This window comes from Takifugu flavidus, chromosome 6 (genome assembly GCF_003711565.1).
Source record: "Takifugu flavidus isolate HTHZ2018 chromosome 6, ASM371156v2, whole genome shotgun sequence".
NCBI classification, from domain to species: Eukaryota; Metazoa; Chordata; class Actinopteri; order Tetraodontiformes; family Tetraodontidae; genus Takifugu; species Takifugu flavidus.
The window spans coordinates 12475937-12503733 of NC_079525.1; the positions used below are offsets into that span (position 1 = coordinate 12475937).

Consider the following 27797-nt stretch of genomic DNA (forward strand, 5'->3'; position numbering starts at 1 on the left):
GAAAAGGCTGAGGTAGACTCTCAGTCCGACTCTCGGAGAAACCATACCCGACCGAAAGAAGAAGGCAAACGCGGGGGTGGGAAAAAGCGCATCCCGCTTGTGTCTTTGTCCCCTCGCAGGAGAGGTTACGCGTTCCTTTGGTTCCGACTGAGAGGACTTAAAACCATCACAGGCGATGAGATGTGAGTGAGCTATGCCTTGTGGAAATGGACAGACTTTATCCAAGCGAAAACATGGCGTCTGCGTCCCGAGGCTTAGCTTCTGCTCCTTTCTGTTTGTGGCGCTCTGGTGCCTGGAGGCGCGGGGCTCCGGGCCGCCGGGGGACGGCGGCAGGAGCTGCAGCCCGTGTCCCGCGAACTGCAGCTGCGTGCTGGCGACGGGGCCCCAACACTCCTGCGTCGTCAACTGCACCAACATCGGCCTGGAGAGGGCCCCAGCAGCCGCCGACATCCCGCTGGCTACTTCTGTGCTGTAAGATAAGCTTGGGTTCATCTTTTTTAAACAACCAATTGCATTGATTTTGAGGCAGGAACGGAGGTGACAGAACTCCTAAATCAGAGCTTTATCTGATATTGATGCGCAGCATCGCGGTGTAATGGCTGATAAGTTTTGTTATCAGTCATTTAGCGTCTCCAAAAACAAAGAAATCAGTGTTGATTAATTTGGCCGTCTGTTGTTGCTGTTTCCATTTTTCGACAGCTACTTAAACTATTTACTAGTTTTCGGATATTATTCGCGCTATGAGGCCCGGATCAAACAAGTTTATGGCTGTTTATTTTATCTATTTTATTTTTTGCTGCAGTTCTGCATTTTTCTCTCGCAGAAAATGTGGATTTATTTCATGAATGGGTTTTTGGCGGACTGAGTGAACACTGAATTGTTGTGACCTTTGGAGGTGTAAAGATCTCAGATCACACATCCCCCGAATAGATTTATGGCCTCCGGGATGGTTTTAAAACAAGAAAACTGCAAAGATGATCCTATTTTTTAAAAAGGAAACATTAAAATATTTAGAAGGTTGACAGAGGGTTAAGGGCAAAGGTCGCTCTGTGTATGCGTGTGCGCCTGTGCGTGCGTGCGTGTGTGTGTGTGTGTGTGTGTGTACCCATGTCGAGTAGCTCTTCAGAGAAGTGAACCTGGTGTTTGCGGTGTCGATCAATCTTTTGCCTCTTGTGCTGCTGCACTGAGAACATTCTGTTCTGAACCCAGAAACACACATGTGTTCAATTATTTATTTCCTCTCACGTACCTTTTTTTTTTTATATAAAAATAACTTAAAGATCTGCTTCATATACCAAGTTTGAAACATTTCATTTAAGTAAAACAACCAAACCAACCCACACGCCATATTAAATAAATTCAGATGAACTTTACTGAAAAGGCCGTCGTCTTCAATAAAACATTTTTTTAACCCCTCGAGTTCTCTGGTTTCCAGCAGCTTTGTTCTTCTATTGATTAATGTGCTCTTATTATTATTTTCACTCCATCTGCTGCACTTGCAGTCACAGTATGACTGTTTGAGGCTAGAACGGTGACGGGTGACGGTCCCGCAACAGCGTCCAGTTCTGCCCTTCCTGTCAGTCGTTCCTCCATCCAGACGTGCTCTTTCCGTTCGCCCGTTAGATGCTATAAAAATGAAGCGAGCTGTGATGGCGAGGGACAGCACAGGCTTGTTACGACTGAGATGGACGAGTTCATGTCTGAGGATGGATGGACGCATGTTTTTCAGACTGTAGAAGTGGAGAAAAATTTTGGAATCCAAAGCGAAAGTATCTGCTGATCAACGCCTAAAGCTTAATTTACCAGAGGCCTTCTTACCCGTCTGCAAGTCTGTGCAGATGATTGTGACAGATTAGAGTCTTGATTTGAGTTATTTATGGTGCGTTTTGTGTTTGCTGTTAATCGAGAATACATTTAGCCGCCATGTTGCTGCCACCCTGCCAAAATAAAACCTTCGACACCACCCTGCAAAAAAAAATAACCTCCACAGCTGCAGTTGTATTTTTACTTAATATTCCATGTCTGCACTGCAGTTGGTGGAAAGGTGTCCCCAGACACACTGGTCCATGTGTTCCAACCAGCGCGCACATAATAAATGTGACTTTTCACTTCACTAAGTCAGTTTATGCAACTGTGGATCCACTTATGGGAACTGGGTGAGGAAGGAAGGTTTAGCTCTCAGCGTCTCTGTAGCCTTTGTTGATTGCTCCTCTTCTGTTGATTGACGATTCGCAAAAATACGCAGTTCATTAGGGTTTTTTATTTTTCTTGGAGAGTAGTTTTTCTTTTTAATTAGTGCAGTCATTTTCCTGGGGGGAGCAACTTAGCCTTGGCTTGAAAATTCTTCCATGAAAACTTGGTCGTAGTTCTGATACTTACAGGAAATGGATTATCTGTGTTGTCACTCATTTCTCGAGCTGCATAGCATGAGTGCCTTTAAGTGCTGATATTATTTGTCTGTCACCACCTGGGAGTTAATTGAGCCTTTCAGAAGTGCGTGTCTGTCATTTGTCGCCATGACAGTTCCTGCTTGACAACTACGTAGCCTGCGGCAATCATAGCAACATTTCAGTAAAATGATTAAATGACAATTCTGTGTAATTGTTGGCTCTCATTCATATTACAGTTAATTAATATTGACAAGCGTTGCTCCCACTGTCAATCTAAGATGTCAATAGTCAGTAAAGGAATCAAAAATGGTGGTACCTACAGTGCCCCCCACAGGACGGGAGCGTCATTACAATTCAGTCAGTATGACATTCCAACAAAAATCTAATAATAATAATAAATCTAGGGACAAATGTGTGCGACTGATGCGATGCTGTTTGAGCTTGAGATCCAAAACCAATCTGTCCCATAGAGTCTGTGATGCATCTGTACCTGCTCATGTCCTAAAGCCTTAGGGGAACCTAGCTGTGACAGAGCTGTAGCTAATGGGAACCCTTCTCAACAAAACTAAAATAAACACTTAAGCTTGACCGAAAACACACTTTTGCTCACATTCGCCGGTCCAATCGTCCACGCTTGGTGAACTTTAATGGTCTTCCAACCTCACCGTGGCTTCCACTCGGCGACTCGCTGCAGGAATGCTGACTTGTTTTTCTGTTTCTTGGGTTTTTTTTGGGTTTTTTTTTTACACCAGTTTTCAGGGAACAGTTTCAGCTCTGCGCCGGATCATGAGACTGTGCAGCTGTCAGAACGACCAGAGGCAAACAAAAACTCTCCTCCTTTTTTTTTTTTCTTTTTTTAAATGTATTCACAACTTCTGCTCCACTCCTCCTACAGCGACCGTCCTCATCAACAACCACCCACCTACACACACGCTCACCGATATTAATGAAGTGGGACGGCTAAACCGTACGCTCGGGAAACTTTGTTGTGTTTCCATGGTGATAGTAAGTAATGACTCACTCCCAGAAGCAGCTACAAACCCAAGACTAAATAAGTAAATATTAAGTGTGTGTGCATGTGCGCATGTGCCTGTCCTCCTTGATGATTGATCGACTCAAAAACAGCTCTAGGTTGTTGTTTTGTTTTTGTTTGGCTGAGATATCTATAGGTGTGAAGGCCGACCTTGTCACAGTTCAGGATGTACGCGGCATATTAATAGTAGAAGAAAACAGCAGACTCCGAGCCACTAACCAGTCTCCTGTTTTCTCCTCCTCTTTCACGTATCAGGTTTTTCCATAGCGACAGTCAAGGTTGTGCCGCTGCGCACTCACGGCTACAATGTAAATGCTCTGAAGGAGTTAAAAGTAGGAGCATCATTACTTGTGAAGAGATATTCCAGGTTTGAAGCACTGTGTGTGTGTGTGTTGTGTTTTGCTTATCGAACTCTGGCCTTGCTGTCCAACACCTCTCCTTCATATAACTGATAAAGGTTTGCAGCACTGTGATCGACAATACCATTATGCAATTATGCATAATGGGACCATAGCATAGCATTGGATGGTCTTTCCACTCTTGGTTACCCTGTTAATGCTATAAAACAAGCCTGCATGTGTGTCTACAGTAACAATTTTCACTTCTTTGAGTCTGTGTGTGTATGTGTACGTGTGTTGTGCTGCTGTATGCAGCTGCCCCTGATTGGTCTGCTGGCAGCAAAACGGCAGCAGCTGGAAAAACGGACAGACTGTTTTAAAGAGGAGAGCATTTGTAACCTAACCAGCAGACCCCAGACGCAGAACTAAGTCCATACTTTTTCAGTGAGCTCCCTTCTTTCCTTGACTATTCCGTTCCTGATTTCACGCTCCTCCACTTCCTGCAGTCGGGAAAGTACCCGACTCCCCTTGACGTCCCTCCACTTATGGCTGATGATGTGCTGGCTGGCAGCTCTAGTGTTGACAATAAATGTAGCGAGACTGTTGACTGTTGGCTCCCTTTTTATCATTTTCTATTAACGTCTGGCTGATACATGAATGTTTCCATCCATTTTCTACCATCTGAAATAGGTTGGGGCGGGAGCATCCAGTCTAAATATGGGACTGAGACAATCTCTACAGTAATAGCTCCAATTTTGTGTGTTCCTCTACTTCTTTTGGGGTGCACATTTACGCTCCACACACCTAAAATGTCTCTTCAGGTTTTACTCAACACCCCCTCGGGAATTTAAATAAAAGCAAATCACTGAAGTCCCACAAGGAAAGAAGTGGTGTGGAAAGTGGCAGAAGCGATTGGGGGGAGGGAGACACCCGTGCAGGAGTCAGACGGCCAGGCAGAGGGGGATGAAAGCGACCACAGAGAAGTCTGTGTTTAGTGGGTTAGTGGAGCACCGGCCTTTGCTTAGAGGAACTTGGACTTGGACATTGTCACCACAGTGGAGCAGATGGCTGGAGACAGACCTCCATCAGTTTCCCCGTCTGAATGCAGAACTTTTATACCCATTCGTGTGTGGACAGAAGTGACTTTCTTTCTGTTTTTCACTTCCTACTGACATCATCGACAAATGGGATGGCCTGTACATCTCTCGCTCTCTCGTGTGTGTGTGTGTGTGTTCTCATCCTCCGGCTCAGAATAAGTGGCACCAGACAGGCCTTATAAGGAGTGGTTAGATCATTGGCCACACCGTTAGTAAAACAGAACCATATGCTGCTGTTGCCGCCGCTGCTCTGTGGGCGTGTGTGCGCGTGTGTGTGTGTGTGTGTGTGCGCGCGCACACGTGCACGGCTACGTCTTTGCCCGCATGCGTGTATATGTGAGTAAAGCCATGTGTGTCCTGAGGTAGCTCTGAGAACAGGAGCCCATTGCTAATAGATATACTGAAGGTCCCATGCGATGTTCATGTTAAACATGTAGAGACACACTCACACACAGACACCACACACACACACACACAGACACACACACACACACAGGACTGAATTAGATTCCTGTGCCACCGGCAGTAGTGACCTGGCTCTACATCATGTATTGCTTATGAGGTCTGAGGCTGTCAACACACCGGCGGATGCAGTAAAGCCGTCACCTGTGTCAACATCCCATCATAATCTCTTATTACCCCGAAATTTACAGTTGAGCACAATCTGTGATAACTCAAAGCGTCGTCATGAACTGACGCAGACACCGTTGGCATTAGGTTCCACACCTTTGCCTCGGCGGCTGATGGGCGACCAGACGTGTGTCTGAGGGAGACCATCAGAAGTTTGCAGAGCTCTCTGAATTTGGAATTTCCTGATCCTGCAGGCACTGGCAGCGGTGCAGGGAGCTGCCTGCGCTGTCTGTCTCCGAGAAAATTGTTGTGTCTCTTTCATCCTGCACGGCGTCGGCGCCTTCATCATTAACCAGCACCTCAACGAGAACCTTCCCCATCTCCGCTGCTGTCAGCCCTCTGCAGTAATGGCTGCACGGAACCACGGGCTGGAGGAGACGCTTTACACATGTTAAATGTGGACCCGCCACACGTCTGGGTTTGTTGCTGACGGTTTCACTGGATGAGGTGTTTGATATAGAGCCTGTGCGAGCGGAGCATCTAAATCGGTGTTTCCGTTTGGACTGGACGTCGGGTTCAGCAGAGGAGAGCTCTCCTTTCTCTCCTTTTCCTTTAGCCTCCATCTTTCTTACACAGTTTGTCTGGAATGTACAGATGTTTCCTTTTGGGAATGGGCGTCTTGCTCTACTCACTCACACTCTCACTCTCTCTCTCTCTTACTTTCACACAGCAAAAAAGAAACGAGGGAAGAGGAGGATAAATTGAATCAACTCGCATACATTTTCTTGCCTTTGGATTATTTAAACAGTTAAGACAATTAGCACCGGGCCCATTTCAACATCTCCCGGCTCCTTTAAAGAAAAAAACGGAAAAAAAACTGGTTGCTTCAGTTTGTTCAGTTTGGCTCTGTCCATCCCCCCCCCCTTTTCTCTTCCTCTAAAGCCGTGCTCTCACTCGCTTCCTGTCCAGGTCACTTGATTGGAAGTGTTGAGTTCACTTTCTACGCGCTGTCGATAATTGCAAAGGTTACAGGGATCCATACATCCATGTCAGGGGCGTCTTATTGATTGAGGAATCGATGTGTCATGTTACAGAGGCATGAACTGGTGACCACATTTCCACCTCTGGCTGCTGATGAGCAATGTTGGTGCATGAGGACTTTATTCCACCTGTGGCTTTGGTCGCATGCAAAATGACATCACATTTGTTGCCGTCTGACGTTATATAAGTGTGAAACATCCCTCACAAACAGCCGAGATTTGGGACTGATGTGGCAACAAATGGGGGGGGGAAGCCACGGATGTGTATTTTTCACTGATGACTAAGGTTCAATTCGGTTCAAAAACAACAGTCATAGGAAAAAAAAATGGGTAAATCTGTGGTGTGGCAGGTGGTTTTCTAATGTGAGTAAAGTGGTGTTTGTAGCTTTGGGTCATAAAATAAAGAAGACCTCCGTCAAACATCCTGATTCACCATCGTTCCAGGGATGAAGGTGTCACGTCAAGATACATCCCTCGACTTACTGACGTGCTATTTATCCCCTCTGAAAACCAGGCTGGTCTACTGAGAAGCCTTTTCATTCATAAGCAATAGAAAATAACATTTATTTTCAATTTACAGTGGTTTCTTCTTCTGTGGTATGGTGACACATGTTTAAGATGCCATTGTTCTTTCTTTTTCTGGCCCAGAATATCATTAGAGATCATTTCTCTTGACTAATTGGGAGAGACTCATTCGATATTTTTAAATTAATTGTAGCCTAAATGTTGTTTCCGTCCCCCACAGAGATCTTTCCAAGAATCACATCTCCTCCTTTGATATCAGCCTTCTGGAGCGAGTCGTGGGACTTCGTGAGCTGTGAGTTAATTTTGCGTGTGCCACCGCACGTAAACACTTTATTTTATGACCACATTTCAAATCCTTCCTTTTATTACAGCCCATTTCATAGCACAAAAGACTTACCTGCTTTCCTGACTGTTGGTGATGGCGGCAGATTGCTGCCCAAAGACCTCCAGACAGACTGTATAGTAATTGGAGCTGTGTTAAAGTCCCCAGTATATGTAACCATATATTTATCTCTCTCAGGTATCTCCATGGAAACAGGATCAATGTTTTACCCAGAGGAGTTTTTTGCTGTGGTCCACTGTCAACAATGTGAGTGCAGATTGAAAACATTGGATTCCAAACATATTATCTTAGAGACCCTCTTTTCTATTAAAAATAAGAGGATTTTTATTGTTGGAAGATAATTCTGGCTCCCAAAACAAAGACTTTACAAGCTTTTTGTGCAGCATAAGCACCTCATATTAGCTGCCTTCATAATTAAAGTCCATGTTTCATCAAAATCCAGCAGTGCTGAATGGTTTCAGGGGGTTCTGATCATCATTCATCAAAAAACCAATTCCAACTAACTCTAATTTACAAACCAAGACCCCCACAAACATGTCTTTAAAGTTCTGAGGACCAGACAAAATGTCCTCATTTGACAGAAAATGTCCTCCCTTTGCCAGCAAAATATTACATTTTAGCATTCTATTTAAATGCTCATTCGGTTGGTGGAGGAAATAAATAAATGGGTGGAGTTTAAGAGATGGAGCAAGTCTAACACTGTAATTGAGCTTATACAAAGCAGTGCTCGTGTGTGTGCACGTGCACACGTGTGTGCACATGAGTGCGATGAGAGAAGGCTGGTGGTTTCCATCAGTTCCTTCCAAAACCACCACACAACAGCCCCATTATGTCGACTCCTGGATTGAGGGTGGGGGGATATTACGAGTGGAGGATGAAAAGGAGGTAAAGGGAAAAGGGATGAGAAGAAAGGAAAACGAGAGAAATGCATGGAAACAAAACAGATGGGTGGAAAGAATAAGGGAGTGACATCAAAAGTCTCAACGCGATCTGATAACTGGCCCTCTGGTTTAATTAGGTGACTCATTCTCTGTTTCTGGGATAAAAAATATACAAATACATAAATTAAATCAACTTTTAACGGTGCAGGAAGTGCATCTTTTTTGATTATCATCTGTTCTTTTGTCAGCGATTTGAGCAACAACCAGATCAGCACCATCGAAGAAGGAACATGCAACCGTCAGTGCAATTTAACTCAGATGTAAGTAAACGTAATCTATTCGTTTTCTCTCTGTTTTTCTTTGACATATATAAACACAAGAAACCGTCAACCAAATTAGGGAAACCGCACGCCGTTGGTCACAAACAATAAAATGAGCTGAACTTTCAAGTTCCTGGTGAAATGAAAGGAAGTCGGCTTGAGGCTGGAGCGAGCGAGATTAGTTATTCCGTGGCGAGATGAGATGATTTCTTTTCATCTCTTTTTGCCTTTAAAGGCTGCTCCTTCTCCCCCCCACCCCTCCGCTCCACAGTCACGTTACCCAGGTGCTGTTTTTGTTTAAATCTTTTATAGGAATGCACCAGAAATGCATTGTGGAGTTAAACCTGGTGTTATAATGCAGGAAAAATGACACTTATGTGGAAAAATGTGCGCTATTGGCTTTATGCTGAATTATTGGGAATATAAATATTAAAACAGAAAGATGGAGCAGTAATTTAATTCAGCTTTAATGTTCTGTTGTGTGCAAAGTGTTGCTCTTAACTGGTCGCCTCTATTGTCCAGTGACCTCAGCGGCAACCCCTTCGAGTGTCATTGTAAACTGTTCCGGCTGGTCAGCTGGCTGCGGGAAAAAGGCGTGAAGGTTCGGCGTCCGGAAGCCACGCTCTGCGACAACCCGCCGGCGCTCCGCCACCGGCCACTGCTCAACGTCAGCCTGCTCACCTGCGGTAGGGGTCGCACCTTCCTCCACAGGCGAGAGCGTCTCCGCGCCGTGGAGACGGGATTTTAAGACCGCCGCCTCTTGTTGCAGATCTCAACTACGTCGCCTGTCTGAAGGAGAGCAGCAGCGGCGGAGGAGCGGAGCGGAGCGAGCTAGTCATCTTCTCTTCGTCCACGCCCGGAAACTTCACACGCGAACAGTGTAACAGCGTGTGTTTTACTGCATCCCACCGCTACGGGGGCTTGGGGGGGAGGCACGAGTGCCTCTGCAGCACAAACTCGGAGCCGAACTTCATCAGTGAATCACAGTGTTCTGCTGCCTGCACAAACCCTCAGGTTATGGAGGTAATTGGAGCTCTGTAGTTTTGCCTCATCTGTTGTAAACAGAGGGTTTGCTCTCAATCTTTCCCCTGCGATCGACTTCCTTACAGAACATGTCTGGAATGTTTGATTTTTAGCTCCGTAGTTTTCCTTTTTCCTGTTTACTTTGTTTATTCATCAGAGATGAACCCAAGCAGGAAGGCAACAAACGGGAGACTTTGTCGGTTTGCTGCCACCTGTACACTGTTGCATTTTGGCTAATACTGTGGCAGGCTTCCCCACTCTATAGTATTAATGTTCAGGCATATTTTAAAGCTCATTCTTTCATATATGCGTAACTAAATCAGGGGGGGCTCTCTTATATTAATAGTTCTGAAAATATTTAAATCTGCCCATCATTGTTGCTGTTATATTGTGTGAAATGGCACAAAAAGATATGTAATTTTAGAAAATCAGGATTGGTTTATTCTTAATGACTCTATTAAACCCACATTCAGGGCACGTAGACTTATATAGGAAGCGCTCACGCTGCTATCTGCTCTGTGCAGGAATGTCGTTGGACTCTGGCCCACGATGTGTTTGAGGTGAACTTTTCCATCTCTCTGAGGCCTCTTCCAATCCAAAATGTTCACAGCAGCATTAGTTTCTCAGCCGCCTCCTCCGTCGCTCCGGTAACCATGTCCTGGGACTTTGGAGACCTGTCCTCTCGAGTGAACACCAGCGGAGCCGGTGGGACCACCACAACCTCTCACAAGTACGGACATCCTGGACGTTACCTGGTCAGTTTGATGGGATGGTCTGGAAACAACAAGGTGAGAGGAAAATAAGGGACAGTGAGTTTTTATACCCGGTGATCAGGGTCCTCGAGGGGATAAAAGTAATTTCCTTTTGGCTTCATGATTAAGGTCTCTGCACACGGAGAGGTCATGGTGACACTTCCCCCCAAACTGGAGCTGCACTGCCCCACACTCGTGGTGGCCAATCAGAGTCTCCAACTCACACTTGTTAGCTGGGGTTCTGTCGATGTGGATGTGGACTGGAAGATCACCAAGCACGGTGTCCAAGTCGCCAAAGGTAAGATCCTCTGAGCAGCCGCTCTCTAAACTACCGCACAGTCTCAGAGGTGTTTAAATGCACGATTCAGGCGTCTGAAGAGTCACGACTTGATATTGAACAGTGGCAACCTGGCTCATTGTGTTCTCTTCAGTCAGACAGACCTTCTCTAGATTCCCTTGGAGTTTTTGTTGTGTCTTTATACACAGTCTCTCCCATTTCACGGCTTTCATACTCGTCTGCGTGGCCTCCCTCACTAGACTCCTACTGGCACTGACTCTCAATTTGTGAGGATGACCTTATATGGATGGAGTTACACATTTCATAGAGAAATACTGGTTTTGTTGTGTAACAGAAGTGGCCAATGGTTCTGTACGTGGGACATATTTTTGAGTTGAAATGACATTATACATCCTGCGATTATTTCTTACTTTATCCCGTTAAACAATCGCAATCTATCAAGGGACAAAAGATTTTCTTTATCATGATTGCTTTAACCAGTATATTTCTTTCTTTGTGATTATATGAGCCTGTTTTTTTTACTTTCTTTGGAGATTTAGAGTGATACTGTAAAAAGACAGAAAGAAAATGTCACCTGTGTTTGTGTGTAAGCGTCCTTGTCCGTTCTAAAGCATCTTTCAAAAAGCCTTTTATAGAAAAAGATTACAACAAACCTTCAGTGTTACAAAGATTGGCCACCCATGTCTGTTAATACTCTTCATTTTTTCATCTTTCAGGGAAATTTAGGGAACATACAGTCTTCCCTAATGAAAATCCCAGCCTGATTACTGAACCTTAAAAGAACAAGAAAAAATGTTCCCCCCTTGGTGATAGCAATACTCACTTAAATCCTTTTGGTATTTTTCTGAACAGTTTTCAGTTGTTGTATTAAGCTCCTGTTTTGTTCCATAACACCACAGTTACGTTCTGATTTTTATTTCTCTTGCCGACATCTTTATGCGATTGCGATGTTGCCTGAGTGACTTAAAAGAATCTGGGAAATGACGTGGCTGCTTCTGTCCCCTGCCAGCCTCCCCTCACTGTCCAAAAGATGGGGTGCTGCACGAAGAGTCCTCCCGCTGTTTCCAGATCGTTCCAGGGGAGCTGAGCTGGACCGATGCTCGAAAACAGTGCTTGGATCGCGGCGGGGATCTGGCAATAGTCAGGAATGATGCACTGCGTAACCTACTGGCACGTAAAGTCACACAGTGAGTCTCGTTTGTTTGTTTGTTTGTTTGTTTTAATGTGCTACAACGACGAGGCCCTTGGTTTGATGTTACGCAACCATGTCATGGCATTTACTGTATTTACATTTACTGTAATTGGCGCCTGAGCTGCGCAAAATTCTAAACGCTAGCAATCACCTCCCCTCCCCGGGTCATCATAAGTGCACCGCTTTTTCATGGATTCACATTTCTGACATATTGCGTGTTTGTGGCTCCGTCTGCATGAATTTTAGCGAGCGTTGTCGTGCTCTCAACATCTGCGCGGAGGTTTTTGTTGTGGCGAAAATGAATCTGACCTTGCGCGGATCCAAAGGCCGCCTGTGTTTAGTGTTGAGGGTCGGGGAAACGACATCTGTAAAAGCACAGCTGCAACTTTAACACCCCGGGAGAAGGATTCCAAAGTTCCAAGTGTGTGTGCGTGTGTGTGTGTGTGTGTGTGTGTGTGTGTGTGTGTGTGTGTGTGTGTTAATGTAAGGCTGGAGGCCTGGTCCTTGACTTAAAAAAAAACAACAGAATGTGTCCTCCCCCTTTCTTGCGTCTTCCTCCACCCTCCCACTTACATAAGGTCCATTTTGTTCATCAGACCTTGTTTTTCTGCAATTAAGACCCTCTTCTGTCTTCCCTCTTCCCTCTTCCGTGCTTATTTTTCTTCCATCTGCTGGTTTCGGCTGATTGCAGTGAGCCAGTAGATCACGTGACAGCTGAGCCGTGTCTGGGAACGTACAGTCATTTAGAGATTCCACGCAATAAAAATCCCATTTGTCTGTGGCCTGAAACATTTGATCACTCCGATCACACGCTGAGCAGATGCATTGCACAGTGTGCGGGGTCACGTTTTGGTTTTACGTACGATTTAAAATGATTTTCCGACTGTCCCTATTCATAGAGCCTATGGGAGCTCCATGGAGCGAGGCGTGTGGCTGGGGTTAAGTGATGTCAACTCTGCTGGCAAATTACACTGGGTGAACGGCTCCGAGGCTCAGGAAGGAGAGGAGGGCCTGGCGCCTTGGTCATCGGTTGCCCGTGGCAACCTTTGCGTCTCACTCGATCAGCGCAGCCAGACCAGTTCGCACTCCTGCAACGCCAGGCGGGCTTACGTCTGCCAGTACAACCCTCAAGGTAGGCCCCAGATGCCCGCACAGAGGAATCCATGCTCAGCCCTGCCTGACAACACACATATAAAACCATTTATTGAACATAATTTTCAGTCATTTTTAACAAAGTATAACTCTCATTTTAGCCATTAAATATATATATATTGTATATGTATTTTTTTTTTGCCCCCCATGGTTGCAGAACACGTGTCTTTGGCAGTGAGGTGTCACTGGTATTGATGAGGGAGCTTAGTTTCAAAAAGGCAGGTCTCCCCCTCACTGGCACCGTTTCGTAGATGATAACACAGCAGTGGAGCATCGTCAGAACCTGCACACAAACTCTAAACCTCATTCCTGCTCTCACTCCCATTCTGGTCTCTTTCTTTTTTTCCAACCCTCGGAGGGTGCCAGAAGTTGAGGGGGGCCTCACAGTTAGAAAACTGCTGTCATTTTGTTGTTTTCCACTTTGATTTGAAGATATTTTGGAAAGAAAGAGAGAAAAAGGGTGCGAGAAGCACCGGATCCCATCTCCAGAGTAACTGCTAATCGTCCTAAAAGCTGAAGATCTCCTGGGTTTCCCCACTTTGACCTTGTTCTGCACCTGCCTCTGCAGTGCGTGTTCCGGATTCAGGGGTCTTTGCCATGGGCCTGGCCGTGTTTCCCTCCCACCATCTACTCCAGGCCACAGCTGCCATGATCGCAACTCCGCCGCCCCCTCACGGTGGCGTAGAGGTGAGGACGAATCCTCAGCAAGGCATTGCAACAATCAGAAATCACCACCCTCACCCCCCACCCCCCACTGTGTGTTTCAAACCTTGCAGGTGCTCCTGTTTCCAGCTTTGAGCTTTGTTCGGGCAGGTCGTCTGTCCTCGCTGGAGTTTGTGACTCGGGAACTGAGCTCGCAAACACACATCTTGTTCCAGATATACAGACCTCGCTGCCGTTATCCTGGCCTACACCTGCTGCTGCCCAGTAAGTCAAACTCACAAACACAATTGGCTGGTCAGCATCAAAAGGTGTTGACAGAAATCCATAGGCCACCTGTGACCACATGCATGCACACTGACAGCCCCTGTCTTAAACTGTTATTGGTCAACAGGCTTTAAATAGAGGCTGAAAATACAACAAAACGGTGAGGGAAAGGGTGAGGGAAGCAATTAAGGCCACCTCCCCTCTGATATGACTCCTCTCTTTGTGTGGACACGACATAGAAAAAAACCTTGAAATGCTTTCAGTGTTGTTTTGTTTTTTGGGTTTTTTTTTAAAACCTGTCCACTGAGAAGGAAGTTGGCTGACGGGGGAGAATGACAGATGAAAAGAGCAAATCCACATGAAAGATGTGAGAAAGTGGAGTCCACAGAGAGGCTAAAGACATGAGGGCATCCCTGCTGTGAAACTACCAGTTATTCTGAAGCAGTGGACAGACTTAGACAGAGCAAAATGTTTGAATTACGCTAACTTTTAATCCTTTACATGACGTGATAACATTGGGGTGCATGACCTTTAGGTGTCCTGTTACTGTATATCCAGCTATTCATTAAAGCCCCATTTCCACCATCCTTTTCAGGAACTTTGATTATAAGATATTTATTTAGGTAAAACCAAACCTTTAATCTGTGGTTTGCACTTCCACCGCGCCCCAAAGTTCTACAAAGGAGTAAGCTTCCTTAAGATTCTTTCAGCTTCTCACTTTCGTCATGCATTTTACATTTCCTTGTAGCTCCACCAGCTAGTTGGCAATTCTTCCAGGACTTGCTGCCCCAAAATCTGACTGAATTATTTCCTCAGCAAAGAACTGAGGTGTAACAGAAGTTATCATATCTATATGCTCAAAAGATCTTGATGCAAACATCCCAGAGAGAAGGAACTTGTTTTCTACATGTAATAACAACCCAATCTAAACTTCCATTGCTCACCTGTCTCAGGCTGAAGACTTGAATAAAGAGGTGTGGACACTGAGACGTCTCTTTTCTTGCAGGCTGTGGAGGTCCAGCATGTTCTCCGATGGCTCTGTGTGTCCCCAGTGAGTCCAGGAGTGCTGATCCACCTTCTTGTCCCAGGCTAGAGCAGTGGTGTCCATTCCAGCACCGCTGCTTGCCCCTCTCGAGTCCCTGCCAGCCTTCCTCCTGTCTAAACTGCTCCCAGGGGCACCAGCTTCCCTCGGAGGCGCGGATGCCCCTGTACACGTTACAGTACGAGGTGCTGTTCTCTCTGACAGCAGGCCCGGCTGCACATGTGCTGGTGAGAGGCTGAACCTTCAACTCCTGGGTTTTTAAGGCTTTCACTTTAGAGTTTGTGTTTGAAGTACAGTAACCAAAGAGCCAGTAGCCACCTTTTAATCTTGGAATATGCTTATGAGTAAATGTTTCAGTGCTTGGAAATTTGACAAGTTCTGTCTTCCAGCTTCAAGATCAGTTGGAAGACCTCCTGGTGTCCCGCGGTGATGTCATCGCCCTGCAGCACGATGCCGGCCCCGCCTCCCTCATCCACTGTCAGTCCTCCCCGCACTCCTTGTGGCGGCAACCCGTTTTTGCTCTCAACCTCTCTGAGTGGTTCGGGATCAACAACACGCCGGTGCCACCAGACAACTTGGCCGGTGATGGCGCTGACCCTCTTCCTGACCCCGAGCTAGACTTGAAGGCCCTGGTGGATGGTACCAGAGGTAGCTGGCTGGAGAACGCAGTTTGCCCCATCAGAGTGCTCTATGTGGGTCAAAGTGAGACTCGGCTGCGGGGGGCGGAGCTGTCGGCTGGACTACCTCAGCCTGGACTCTACAATCTGCTGGTAAGATGCGAACAACATTTTTTTCTTGTATTATACTACCATAAATATTGCATTATACTTGCATTTCAAAATTTACTTTGATTCCAGGTGACCTCAGCCAAGCAATCGGACCTAGTTTCAGCATCGTGTTCACTCCAGGTGCTGCCTCCTCTGGACTTGACAGTCCTCCACCCCTCCCCGCAGAATGGCACGCTCTTCTTGGAGTCGAACAGGACCCGACTGCTGCTCCGCGTCCAGTCACGCTACGAGACCAAGGCCTTTTACCGCACCAGTAATTCCAGTGCAACATTCCATCCCTACTGTCCCCAAGAGTTTTCTTCCCGCCTCTGTCATCCCAGTACGAGCGAAGGCTCCGGGGCTGAGGTCGCAGAGCCCAGCATGTATGCCGTGCTGGATCTGAATCTTAAGATAAAGGAACACACAGGCCCGGTTCAGGTGGAGCTGATGGCCCACAATAATGTGACAGAGGCCAGCCTGACTGTGCTTGTCCAGCTGGAGGAGTCGCTCCGAGGTCTGGTGGTACAGCCACACCCTGCGCGGAGGGTGCTCATGGAGTCAGTTGTGGTGAGTGGGCGGTGGTATAATCATTTTAGTTTTTTCCCCTTTTATTATCCCTCAATGAACTTTGATTTGCGTTTGTTTCAGAGCTACACGGCCTCTGTGTTGGAAGGCTCTAATCCCACTTTTAAATGGACGGTGGACGACAAGCCGTTTTTCACCTATTACAACACGGTGCTCAATGTTATCTACCAGCACGCCGATGTCTACAAGCTCACCGTAAGTTTGTTTCACATGTATAGTTTCCTTCCCTCAATATAATGTTTCAAACCAGGTGTGTTTTTGTAGACAGAAATTCGATCTGAGCAATTCTCCGAACTCTAAAAAATGACTCGTGTCGTCTGAGTAAGCGATTTAGAGTTGCAGAACTCTGGGTCGGTCACTGTTCTGGTTTAAAAATAACCAGAAATTTCCAGGCTATACATTCATTGTTGAAGTCAGCGTGCAGCTGAGGTGAAAGAAGCCTTCTTTTCTCTGATGGTCTTCCAGGTGACGGCCATGAACCACGTCAGCACCCTCACAGAGGATTTCAACGTGACTGTGGACCGGCTGCAGCCCATGACAAACCTCACCGTAAAGGGGGTACCAGACGTGGTCCCTCAGGGCTCCACCCAGACGCTCACCACATCTGTGCTCATCGACATGGCTGTCCCGGCCACCGTCCGGTAAGAACAAGCAAGGTTGAGGAAAAAAGGGAGAGATTTAATATTTTGGCAGCACCTTTTTCTCCACATCTGTCTCTCACTTCTATTTTTTTTTGGTCCTCCCGTGTGTTGATGGGGCCTTGCAGCAGTCTTGTAGTTTCAACAGATTGCTGACAAAGAATTTTCCCCTCTGCTCGGCAGCTTATGCCGTACTTTCCACTTTCCTCTATATTTCTTTCGTATTCATCCCTCTCTCCCTCCCTTTCATACCCGGTCTCTCTGTGCTGCACTCTTTTGCTCAATCTCTCTTTGGTCTCCGTTTTTGGTCCAGAGAGACATCCTGAGTCAAGTTTCCACTTCTCTAAATTAAATCCTCCTAGAGAAGGTTTCCAGACAGGGAAGAGTGTGTGTGTGTGTGTGTGTGTGTGAATGTTCGTGTGTGTGCGTCCTAACATTTCAACATTATGCTGCAGATGGTCCTTCGGTGATGGTGGATATGAGCAGTTTGAACACAAGCCTCCCTACCCTTCCTCCCTCACCTGCCCTGAGTCGCCTTATCAGGTCCTCCTAAGCAGCAATGTCACCTACATCTACTCTCAGCCAGGTACGAGTCTCTCAGCACCACTAAAAATCACGAACAAACCTCCTATTCTTCAAAAGCTTTTTTTTTTTTGCTCTGTAATCTTTTTAACATTTAAAAATTTCCTGTTAAATATTATTTTCATCCAGACGCAACAATTGCACCAATTATGTTCTCAAATTGTTGTAATTTCTGTGACTGGTTAATTTTTTTTTGGGCTTTCTGATGACAGCAGTCAATATACCTGTTTGTATGAAAATGTTGGATGTTGACGGGCAGCTTGTGTCCCATTTTTTGGTCTTCTGTGCAGGCATCTACACGGCAGTAGTGTCAGTCTCCAATCGCTATGAGAACATCAGTCGAAGCATTAACATGAGCGTCTACAGCATCCTCACGCGTGTCGACATACAGACGGAGCCGAGTCTCCTCCTTGCTGGGAAAACGGCTGATTTCGAAGCTCACCCTCTGCCTTCACCCTATGGGATTCATTACGAGTGGAACTTTGGAGACGGTTCTGCACTGTTGCAGGGTCGGCGAGTGGCGCACACCTTTGAAAAGAGCGGCCCGTTTAACGTGTGTGTGTCTGTAAATAACACCATCAGCTCTACAGCGGTATGCACAGAGATGTTTGCATATGAGGAGATAGAGTCTCTAACAGCGGAGAGTTCCTCTCCCACCGAGCTCCACAGCGCCACCACTGTTCGAGCTCACCTCTCATCGGGCAACAACATCACATGGACCTTCTCCATGGGCGACGGGAAGAGCTACACACTGTCTGAGCCAACGGTCTCGCACAAATACGCCAAAGACGGGAGATTCACAGTGAACATAACTGCCATGAATGCCGTGAGTTCGGGTTGGATGATCATACCAGTGGAGGTGTTTGTCTTTCAAGTCGCCGGGATAGAGCCATCAGGATGTGTCGGAGAGCACGCCCTTGTCAACTTTCGGGCCCGGGTTTCTGGGAACGCATCGGCTTATCTTTACGAGTGGAGCTTCGGCGATGGAAGCCCCAATGAGACGCACCACGGAAACCCCGGAATCTCACACACGTACCGCGGAAATGGGACGCATCCGCTCTCTCTCACCATTACCAGTGGAGTAAGTAAGGCCAACTTCGTTACCCAGGTGTGCGTTCAGCCGGTTTTAACCAAGATCAGCGTCACCGCCGAGAAATCACACTTTGCGGTTGGAGAGAAGATCCAATTCCAAGCCAGAGCAGAGCCAGAATTTAACTACACTTATGAGTGGGACTTTGGGGGAGAAGAGGACCTTGTTCTCCCTCACGCCCCTGCGAATGTAGTGAAAACCTATAATAACCCAGGGTGTTACGTGGTGACAGTGGCTGCCTCTAATAACGTTTCCAACACCACCGGCAGCGTTTCGATCGAGGTTCTGACGCCCGTTGGAGCAGTTGTCTTTCAGCACAATGGCACCCATTACAATAATCTGACCCTTGGGGTACCCTACTATTTCTCTGCATTTTCCTCAGCGTCCAATGTCTCTTACCTCTGGAACTTTGGCCACGGTAATTTGCTCAAAGGTCAGAACATCCTCCACACTTTCAACACGCCGGGACTCCACAATATTACTCTGACGGCGGCCAATCGGGTCGGCAAGAATCACACCACTGTACCTGTCGCGGTGCTGGCTTCGGTCTCTGGATTGACCATCAATTCCAGTCTGGTGAACGTCCCTCTCAACACCTCAGTCCACTTTGAGGCCCACATGGATGAGGGCGATTCTGTTCGGTTCTCCTGGATTTTGTGCGACCACTGTACCCCGATCTTTCGTAATAACACCATGTTCTACACATTTCGCTCTGTTGGCACTTTCAACATCATTGTGACGGCGGAAAATGATGTAGGAGCAGCACAAGCGAGCATCTACTTGTTTGTGCAACGTGAGCTGGAGGGACTCCAGATTCTTGTCGAGACTGCAGAAGGAGGAGGAGGTGGAGTACAAGAGCTGGACTGGTGCTACTTTGAGACCAACCGCGTTGTTCGTTTTCACGCAGGATTTAAGGAAGGAACCAACTTGACCTTCACCTGGAACGTCATCCTAAAGCACGAACCTGACAGATCAATCTTTAACCTCACCGGGAAGACAGCGAAGGTGAATCCCTCAAAACCGGGACCATGTGATATCTTTCTCCAGGCAGCAAACCTCCTGGGCCAGGTCACTGTCAACAGAACCATCTACTTCCTGGAACCTGCCAGGAACGTGCAGCTGCAGATCAGCGACAACCCAGTTGCTGTCAACGCTCTGATTAACATGACGGTGCTGAATACGGAAGGCTCGAACCTGCAGTACCGCTGGTTTGTTAATGGAGATGATCTGCAGTGGAGCAAGTCCTGGATGAGCCACACCTTCACCAGTGCCGGCCAGAAGCAAGTCACCGTCAAGGTTTTCAATGAAGTCAGTTCAGAGGTGCAATCGGAGATTGTCAGCGTGCAGGAGGTCATTTCCGGGCTGAAGATCACAAGCGCTGATGCTACAGAGCAGAATTATTTCCCAACCGATGTCAGCGTTTGTCTCCAGGGTGAGGTGTCAACGGGAACCAACGTGACGTGGTCGTGGTTGATCGACGGAATGTCCAAAATGCAAAAGAAAGCCTGCGTGGCTTTCCCAAAGCCTAAAACAGTGGCCGTAACTCTAAATGCTACCAACGACGTGAGTGGAAAAGTGGTTTCCAGAGAGTTCTTTGTTCAGGAGAGAATTTTCAGCCTGGAGCTCAAGGCCAGTAAGAAGATCGCAGCAATAAATGAGAAAGTGGAGTTCAGCATCTCCCTGGTGGCAGGCACAAACGTCAATCTCAGCCTCAGCATCAGTAGGGACGCCACTGTCGTCCTTCAACCCAACCAAACCTACGTCCACACTTTCAGCAGGGTGGATACCTACATGGTGAATCTCACGGCTTATAATGAGGTAAAGTCAAACCAGATTCATGATCACATAAGAGTACAATTAATATTATTAACCTACAATGTACCGATGTACCCCTTTGTACTACTATAATATTCATTTTTTTTATAAATGATGCCTTGAAATGTGACACTGTAGGTTAGCTGCAAGAGGCGGAATCTCCACATTGAGGTTATGGAGCCGGTGCGGGGACTTTCCATCCAAGATAGCTGCGCCGCCATCGCTGTCGGTGAAAAGAAAGTGTTTGTTGCCAACGTCCAGACTGGGAAACCTGTTCATTTCCTGTGGACATTTGATCTTCATCACCTCCACAAGGAAACACACATGGGCAAAGAGGTGAGATCCCCCAGATTCAGCCTCAAACTGAGCTCAGACTACAGGAATTTTATCCGACGTTTAGGTTCAATTCACAGAACGCAAACACAGACTTAAGAGATTATTCTCTGTAATCTCATGCGCGGACATAACATCACTTCATTATCATCGTTATCCCTGAAAGAGGAACAGACCCCCTCCAGTGAACTCATTTCATATGATCACATGCACAGATAGCAATGTTTGTCCCCAGTGAAGGTGGCATTTATAAAACTGCACAGTTAAATCTGCTTTGGAGATTTAATATTTGACGCTGGATGCACTCTCCTCACATGATATCAAAGATTTTGAAATCCCAAATTTTAAGGATGTTTGATAGAAATCGGGGTGACTTTATGCTCTCTTGGCAGTTCAGAGCTAATCCATCCTTCGGGGCTGGCACCATGGTGAGATACGCACAATCCCTTCCGGTCAGCTTTGAGTCAGGAAGTTCTGGAGCTAAGGCATAGATTTCCAAATCCAGTCCTCAAGGGTGTGGTTCAAACTGGGTTTTGGGTCCTACCAGGCAGAAAACTGTCTTGAACTCCCTTGAGGACTGGATTTGGACATCCCTGGGCTTAATGATTCAGACCTCTGATTGTCCCAATTGTCCTGTAGTCTGAGCCAAACTGTAATTATCTACTGACATACTAGAATCTCACAAATCCAGGTGTTCTACACAGCAGAAGAGGAGGGTTTACTGACCATCTACCTGGGAGCCATAAATGCGCTGCATGCTCAGAACATCACCAGACAGATGCTGGCGCAGAATGTGCTGATGGACGCCGTCTTGTACGCGCTGCCTCAGGACACTTTCGTCAATAAAATGGTCACCATGAATGTCTTGGTCACCCCCAAATCGAATTTCATGGACTGCTTGTGGATCTTTGGAGATGTTTCAGCTCCACGTCACACCAACAACACCACCGTGGGTCATGAGTACACGCACCCGGGACACTACCGAGTCCAGGTGGGTTTTTCCTCCACTTACATCAATATGACAGTGGTCTACTTGAAAACTGTTGAAATCCTGTTTGTTTTTTTCTTCCCTTCTCATTGCTAGGTGAACTGCAGTAACCTGGTGAGCTGGGTTTCGGCCCACGCTGAGATAAACGTCAGTGTGCTGGAGTGTGAGGAGCCTGAGGTACAAGTGGTCCAAGCCCCCCGCCTGGCTATATGGCGCTCCCAGCCCACTCTGGTGGAAGCCAGCGTGGATCTTAAAGGATGCCTGCGCTATGGAGCCCAGTACCTCTGGCAGATACTCTCAGCACCGTCGTGCGATAATGACCCCCATTTTGCATCTGGGCGGGTGAACGGGGCCACTCGGTCTTTCCCAGTAATTCCTTTGCCAGCGGAGGTGGATGTGCAGCGGCTGCAGCTGTCGCTCCCTAAGATGGTCCTGGCGGCAGGCAACTACACCCTGGTGTTCTCCTTGTCCTATGAAAACGTGCCGTTAAAGAAAGCCGCCTGTCTACAGCTTGGCGTCATGGCTGCCCGGTCAGTGGAGGAACACATTTTAACGATCTCTGTCTTGTGTATATCCACCCAATGACACGTATATCTGCTCCCTGCTGATATGCATTTAATGAAAAGTATGGATATTTTCCCTTCTTTTGTGAGCAATTGGTCTCTCGAGCACACAAGGTTGAAATTACACCGACTTGCACAAGAAAGTCTTCTTTCTCTCGGCACAACAGTCGACAGATGAGGTTCATTCACTTTACTCATGTTGATAACATTTTTCTTTTTAAGACTGATGCCGATTATAGAAGGGGGCACCTACAGGGTGTGGTCCAGAACTCAGGACCTGCAGCTCAGTGCCGAGCAGTCCTACGATCCCAACATGGACCCTGACAACCAGTCCCTCCTCCACTATCACTGGGAGTGTCAAAGCACCTCAAAGGTAAAGCCACATCCTCCGGGTTGGACTGGATAAATAGAGTTTGCACGAATGAACTGAGGTTCGGTCATTGTCTAACCAGCATGATTTTGAAGTGATGTCCTATATATATATCCTTTATAGTGATGTTTTAATACAGTGTGAAAAGAAGCTGAATAGATGCAGTTCGTGCTAGTAATTTGAAAAGTTTTATAATGTTATCAACCCTTGGAGAGTGATTTCTTTGCTGTTCTGCTCCTTTCCAGTGTTTGGCCTTAACAGGAGCCTTATGTGCATGTGTGCGCGTGTGCGTGTGTGTCCTTGTATTTGCTACATATTGAGTACAAAAACACTTATTCTACTAGTAGAGTGAGGACATGTTTCTGAAGTGGGGATATTTTGGCCCCACAACTTTAAAGGTTGAGGTTGGAATTGGTTTAGAGTTCTGGTAAGTTAGGCTGGTTAGGGGGTTTAGGGTAACTAGCAGGCTAATGTATTAAGTTTCTGAAAGTCCTCACAGAGATAGAAGTGCAAGGATGAGTGACCAGATAAGGTTAGCATTCTACAATCGATGATTTGCTCCGCACACACACGATCACACACACACATGCACAATGAGATTGTGAGAACAGCACAACCACAAAGGATGGGACGCTGTGAGTCTGGGATGACAAAAATGATAAAAGGTGGACAAAAAGATCTGGCAGGAATTCGGTTGATGAAAAGCTGCATTCTCCCCAGACCTTGTATTCTATTACAGTATAAGGAAAAGCAAATGTTACATAAAACTTGATTAACAATGTCTTGTCCTCCCATTCCCGGTTTTGTGATTAAATGTCCTGTTTAGCCAGATTACGTCGAGATTTATCTGCCATTCCTTTAAATGTCATTGCTGCTGTTGCGTAAGACAACCTGTGATGTCTGCTGACAGGGTCCAGAACACTGCTCCACTCTGAGCTTCGGCCTGGGATCCAAAGGTCCGGTGTTGGGAATCTCTGGTTCTGAGCTGGAAGCGGGCATTGAGTACACTTTCAAACTGTCAATCGGCAAAGAAGGGATGCCACCAGAGTCCACTACACAGACGGTATGTGCAATGCAAACATTAACATACACACTTTGATTCAGGGCCGCTGCTAAGCTGTAGGAAGCCCCCCAACAAGCACTCACACACACACACACACACACATACTTCAGAGTTCCACTCAACACTCATGCCTATCAACCCCCACAACACATATTTGTTCAGCAGTCCCCCCCCTCCTCTTGTACCCACTTACATTCTAATGATTATTAAATGGAGCTTAACCCACCCATTTACAAAGGCTTATTTCAACCACTTACAAATGACAGATGCTGTTCAGTCTCGGCTTGTTAGAACCAGAGTTAATGGAGAGAACATCTGGCTGAAGTGTTAAGTTGTTTTGAGTGTTTTATCTGAGGTAGTCGGAGTAGATGGGGAAAAACTGTTTAGAATACATTTTCATGTCACCTTACATTGCTGGGCATCAAGGAACAGCTGCTCTACTGGGACTTTGAATATAAAAAGGGAAAAATGATTGACACACAAAAATAGCTCACCTCACGGTGCGGTGACGACACGCTCGACAAAGGGGTGATAATTCTAGTATCTTACTGTAGCAATTAAATGTCAAGTGCGTCAAAAGTGACTCATTGTTGTCGTCGACGTCAGCGGGATGACAGTCTAACTGTGCCGTTTTTCACAGTGAACAGAGGCAGAGAAGTGTATATGTAGCACCGTCATTGATGGAAACACCAGCCATCCTGTGCCCGAGCTGAAGCATACGGAGAAATTCCCAATTGAAGCTTTCGTTTTGCTGTGATTTGCTCCCCATTGTTCATCCGTCACCAATCAACAGCAACCAAACACCCATCTGTGTGGAATTGCTGCAATTTGACATTGATCCTGCTTGGTTGTGTGTTGCAGGTGCTTGTCCAGAGTGGTCACATTCCCATGGTGTATCTGGAATGTGTTTCCTGCAAGGCCCAGTCCCTGTATGAGGTCAGCCAGAACTCGTACGTCTACCTCAGAGGGACCTGCTCTAACTGCCAGGGCTTTCACCGCGGGGTAAAAGCACACACTCACCTTCACCAATCCTCTGCTGCGAGGTCAGATTCAGGCAGCTGTTTGGGTGCGAACAGGACGTCCGCAGAACCGGAGCGCAGATGTTTGTTTATAATCCCAAATCTTGTTGTGTCCCTGGACTTTCCCACATCAGAAGCTCCCTACGGCTGCAAAACAGTGCTGGAAATGCTGGATATGCTAATGAACCCTGCAGGCTACACTTAAACCCGGAGGGATTTTTTTTTTATTATGCTGATCTCATTTATAAAATTATGTTTCTGGGACTTTTGGTATGTGACTGTAATTCTAACTACACTGTAACGTGTGGATAGTGTTGGTTCATGGAGGCTCTGATGTGGCCACTTGACTTTGCAATCTAATATCTGACACCTAATTAAGGTTGTTAAAGAGGGGACAATATTACAGAAATGAGTCAAGTGGGAGCAATTATGTTATTATCAAGGTACAAATTAATACAATTATGAGCATTTATGTTTCAGTAATTAAATTAAAATTATGGGTACAAGTTCAGTTAATGCGTCTTGTCAGGGAGTGGAAGACTGATTTTTGCTCTTTATAAGACATCAAATGATCTGCTGATTGTAGCTTCCTGCTCTGCTCTATCATCTGCTCCATGTGACTCCATTAAGTCTAGACTCATGAAAAACTCCAGGGGTGGATGTCTGGCGCAATCAGGGATCCTTGTCTCCTTGAAAAGCGACGACACTTAAATGCAAAGATTATGGACTTACTGCTAAACATATTTAGAGAAGACTTTAGCATCCCGATTTTTTGTAAGCACGAGACCATTAATTAAAAGCCGGCTCACTCTCTCTCAGCGCTGGAGTGCCGTGACGCTTCAGAACGACACTTTGGTCCTGGACTCGTCCTCCACCACCACAGGAAGCGGCGGCATGAACCTGGTTCTGCGGCAGGGCGTGCTGCACCTCGGGGAGTCCTACAATTTCACCCTCCACGTGACCGATGACAGTCTGGACGGCGAGGGAGCTGCCTCCATCACTCTTCACCACAATATGCCCCCAGACGGTGGAGAGTGTCACCTGAGGAGGGGAGGGGAAACCGGCCAGGAGCACGGAGACAAAGAAGATGAAGTCTGGAGGATAGAAACGCTGTTGGACCGTGTGCAGTTCAGCTGCTCAGGTAATTCGGATGGACTATCTCCCAACGGAGAACCTCTGTTATGTCTTTTCTAAACCATTCTTCTTCTCTTGTTTGGTGCATCGTTCTTCTCTGTAGGTTACAGTGATCTGGGAGTCTCAGAGACCCCTCTGCTCTACAGCCTGCTGGTGAACCGCTGCAGGGACGACTACTGTGAGGAGTTCTACGTGTACAGAGGCAGCAGCCCAGAGCACTCAGCCTTCCTGCCTCCAGGCTTCAGCTCAGCCCAACACCGCGTGTCTGTTTTCATCACGGTGGAAGACCACCAGGGAGCCGCCATTAGGGCACTCAACAAGTAAATATATCCACCGTTCATCTAGAGCAGAGGTGCCGAGTCCAGTCGTCAAAGGCCACAGTCCAGACAGGATTTCTGTCCTACCAAGTAGACAAAACCTGGCTGGACTGTGGCCCTCGAGGACTGGATCTAGAGTTTTTGCAATGTGGATAAATTCTGATCTCCCCCATTTCCTTCCTCATTTAAATATTTTTTTGTTGTAATGTGAGTCTTGTTTTAGTTGTAGAAGACAAAATGTCAGAGCTTTGTGTTTGTGTCCAGGACCATCAAGGTTGTGTTGCCAGATCCGCCCCCCGAGTACAGCAGCCTTCCTCATTGGCTGTCGGACCTGATAGACAGCAAACTCAAAAAATTGTTGGATCAAGGAGACTTCCAACGGGTCCGAGAGCTGTCCCTAGTTCTTATTACTGTCCTCAATGAGGTAGGACGATGAGCCAACAGCCATCAAGACAGTCATTTTTTAAATTTTTTTCCCTGTAAAATAACAGTTTGGACCGTTTTTAAATCTGCTTTCCCAGTATGAGCAGACACGAGAATCTGTGCGAGTGTCACGGGTTGAGCGTGGTTACCGAGGGAGGGTCCGCAACAACATCACCAGAGCTCTGACCGCTCTAGACCTGACCACCGTTAATGACATCCAGCAGACCTCTGCGGCGTTGGCTCAATGCACGGTGAGCAAGCGGGTAGATGGCAGAGAAGAAGATTTGGGGTGGAAAAAAGGGCTGGGAAGCTAACCCTTGTTAATTTGCACGTGTTTTTCCAGGCGGTGAGCCGTGAGTTCATCTGTGAGGAGTGTCAGAACAGTACTCTGAACAAGCTGGAGTCCATGCTCGAGATCCTGCAAACGGACACCAAACAGGGCATCGTCACCCCGACTGAGATAGCTGACAACATTCTGAACATTATGGGTAAGGACGGGTGTCCTGGTTTTAGCCTTTAAGCACAACTGGGACCCACGAAGCAAAGTCTGCTGTTTCAACAGGCTAAAGATAGGTCCGTCAATCTCCTCTTCCTCGTGCCCCCCTTCCCGTCCATCCAGGTGATTTGATCCATCAGGTGAGCCAATCGACATCCCAGTCTTACAACCAACCGCCGTACGTGGATTCCCCGTCGCCCTCGTTCATCCCGAAGGATATGGGAGGTTTGGACCCTTCTCCCCCCTCGCTGGAGCCGCACCCCTTGCGAGTGGCGGCCAAGGCGTACAGCTTATCCTCGGTTCTCATGCTGATCCTCATGCACGCCCGCGTCCTTAACGAGGAGCCGCTGGTGCTGAAGGGAGCTGAGATTGCTGCAACTGGAAAATTGGCAGACCCTCAGAGCCTGCTCTGTTACCATGGGAACAACAGTCCAGGTGGGTTTGTGTAGTTAGTGTTTCATTAGCTCACTAACAGGCCTTTTCTGTCAGATAATTTGTATCAGTTTTGAACCGTCCTCCTTTTCCAGACTGCCAGCTGTTCTCCATTCCCAGAGCTTTCAACAACAGTCTTGGCAAAGCCGCTGCAGGACGCAGCGTCATGCAGCTCCTGTTCCAGGTATTCCAGAAAACGGCTAACTCATTAAAGTCTCTCCAAATTTAATGGCCGCTGGTGCCAAAGACTCTGCACGAA

The 27797-nt window shown here is 46.9% G+C and overlaps 1 protein-coding gene across 3 annotated transcripts in view; it reads left to right on the forward strand.

Moving 5' to 3' along the window:
* Positions 1–27797, forward strand: part of pkd1a (polycystic kidney disease 1a) — a 38096-nt gene continuing 10299 nt past the window's right edge. For 2 of the 3 annotated variants that reach the window (XM_057036626.1, XM_057036627.1), the window contains exons 1-33: positions 1–471; positions 7214–7285; positions 7514–7582; positions 8466–8537; positions 9060–9223; positions 9307–9560; positions 10085–10348; positions 10442–10610; positions 11620–11797; positions 12702–12934; positions 13523–13641; positions 13731–13881; positions 14888–15150; positions 15313–15693; positions 15781–16257; positions 16339–16470; positions 16741–16916; positions 17369–17499; positions 17786–20403; positions 20539–20736; positions 21126–21161; positions 21425–21724; positions 21818–22251; positions 22507–22657; positions 23565–23717; positions 24579–24719; positions 25556–25877; positions 25974–26190; positions 26452–26611; positions 26709–26861; positions 26954–27098; positions 27230–27541; positions 27634–27722. In XM_057036626.1, coding sequence (XP_056892606.1) covers positions 194–471; positions 7214–7285; positions 7514–7582; positions 8466–8537; positions 9060–9223; positions 9307–9560; positions 10085–10348; positions 10442–10610; positions 11620–11797; positions 12702–12934; positions 13523–13641; positions 13731–13881; positions 14888–15150; positions 15313–15693; positions 15781–16257; positions 16339–16470; positions 16741–16916; positions 17369–17499; positions 17786–20403; positions 20539–20736; positions 21126–21161; positions 21425–21724; positions 21818–22251; positions 22507–22657; positions 23565–23717; positions 24579–24719; positions 25556–25877; positions 25974–26190; positions 26452–26611; positions 26709–26861; positions 26954–27098; positions 27230–27541; positions 27634–27722 — 9012 coding nt within the window. In that variant the 5' untranslated portion in view covers positions 1–193. The remainder of the gene's footprint in view (positions 472–7213; positions 7286–7513; positions 7583–8465; positions 8538–9059; positions 9224–9306; positions 9561–10084; positions 10349–10441; positions 10611–11619; positions 11798–12701; positions 12935–13522; positions 13642–13730; positions 13882–14887; positions 15151–15312; positions 15694–15780; positions 16258–16338; positions 16471–16740; positions 16917–17368; positions 17500–17785; positions 20404–20538; positions 20737–21125; positions 21162–21424; positions 21725–21817; positions 22252–22506; positions 22658–23564; positions 23718–24578; positions 24720–25555; positions 25878–25973; positions 26191–26451; positions 26612–26708; positions 26862–26953; positions 27099–27229; positions 27542–27633; positions 27723–27797) is intronic. The other variant, XM_057036628.1, reaches the window with a different exon arrangement.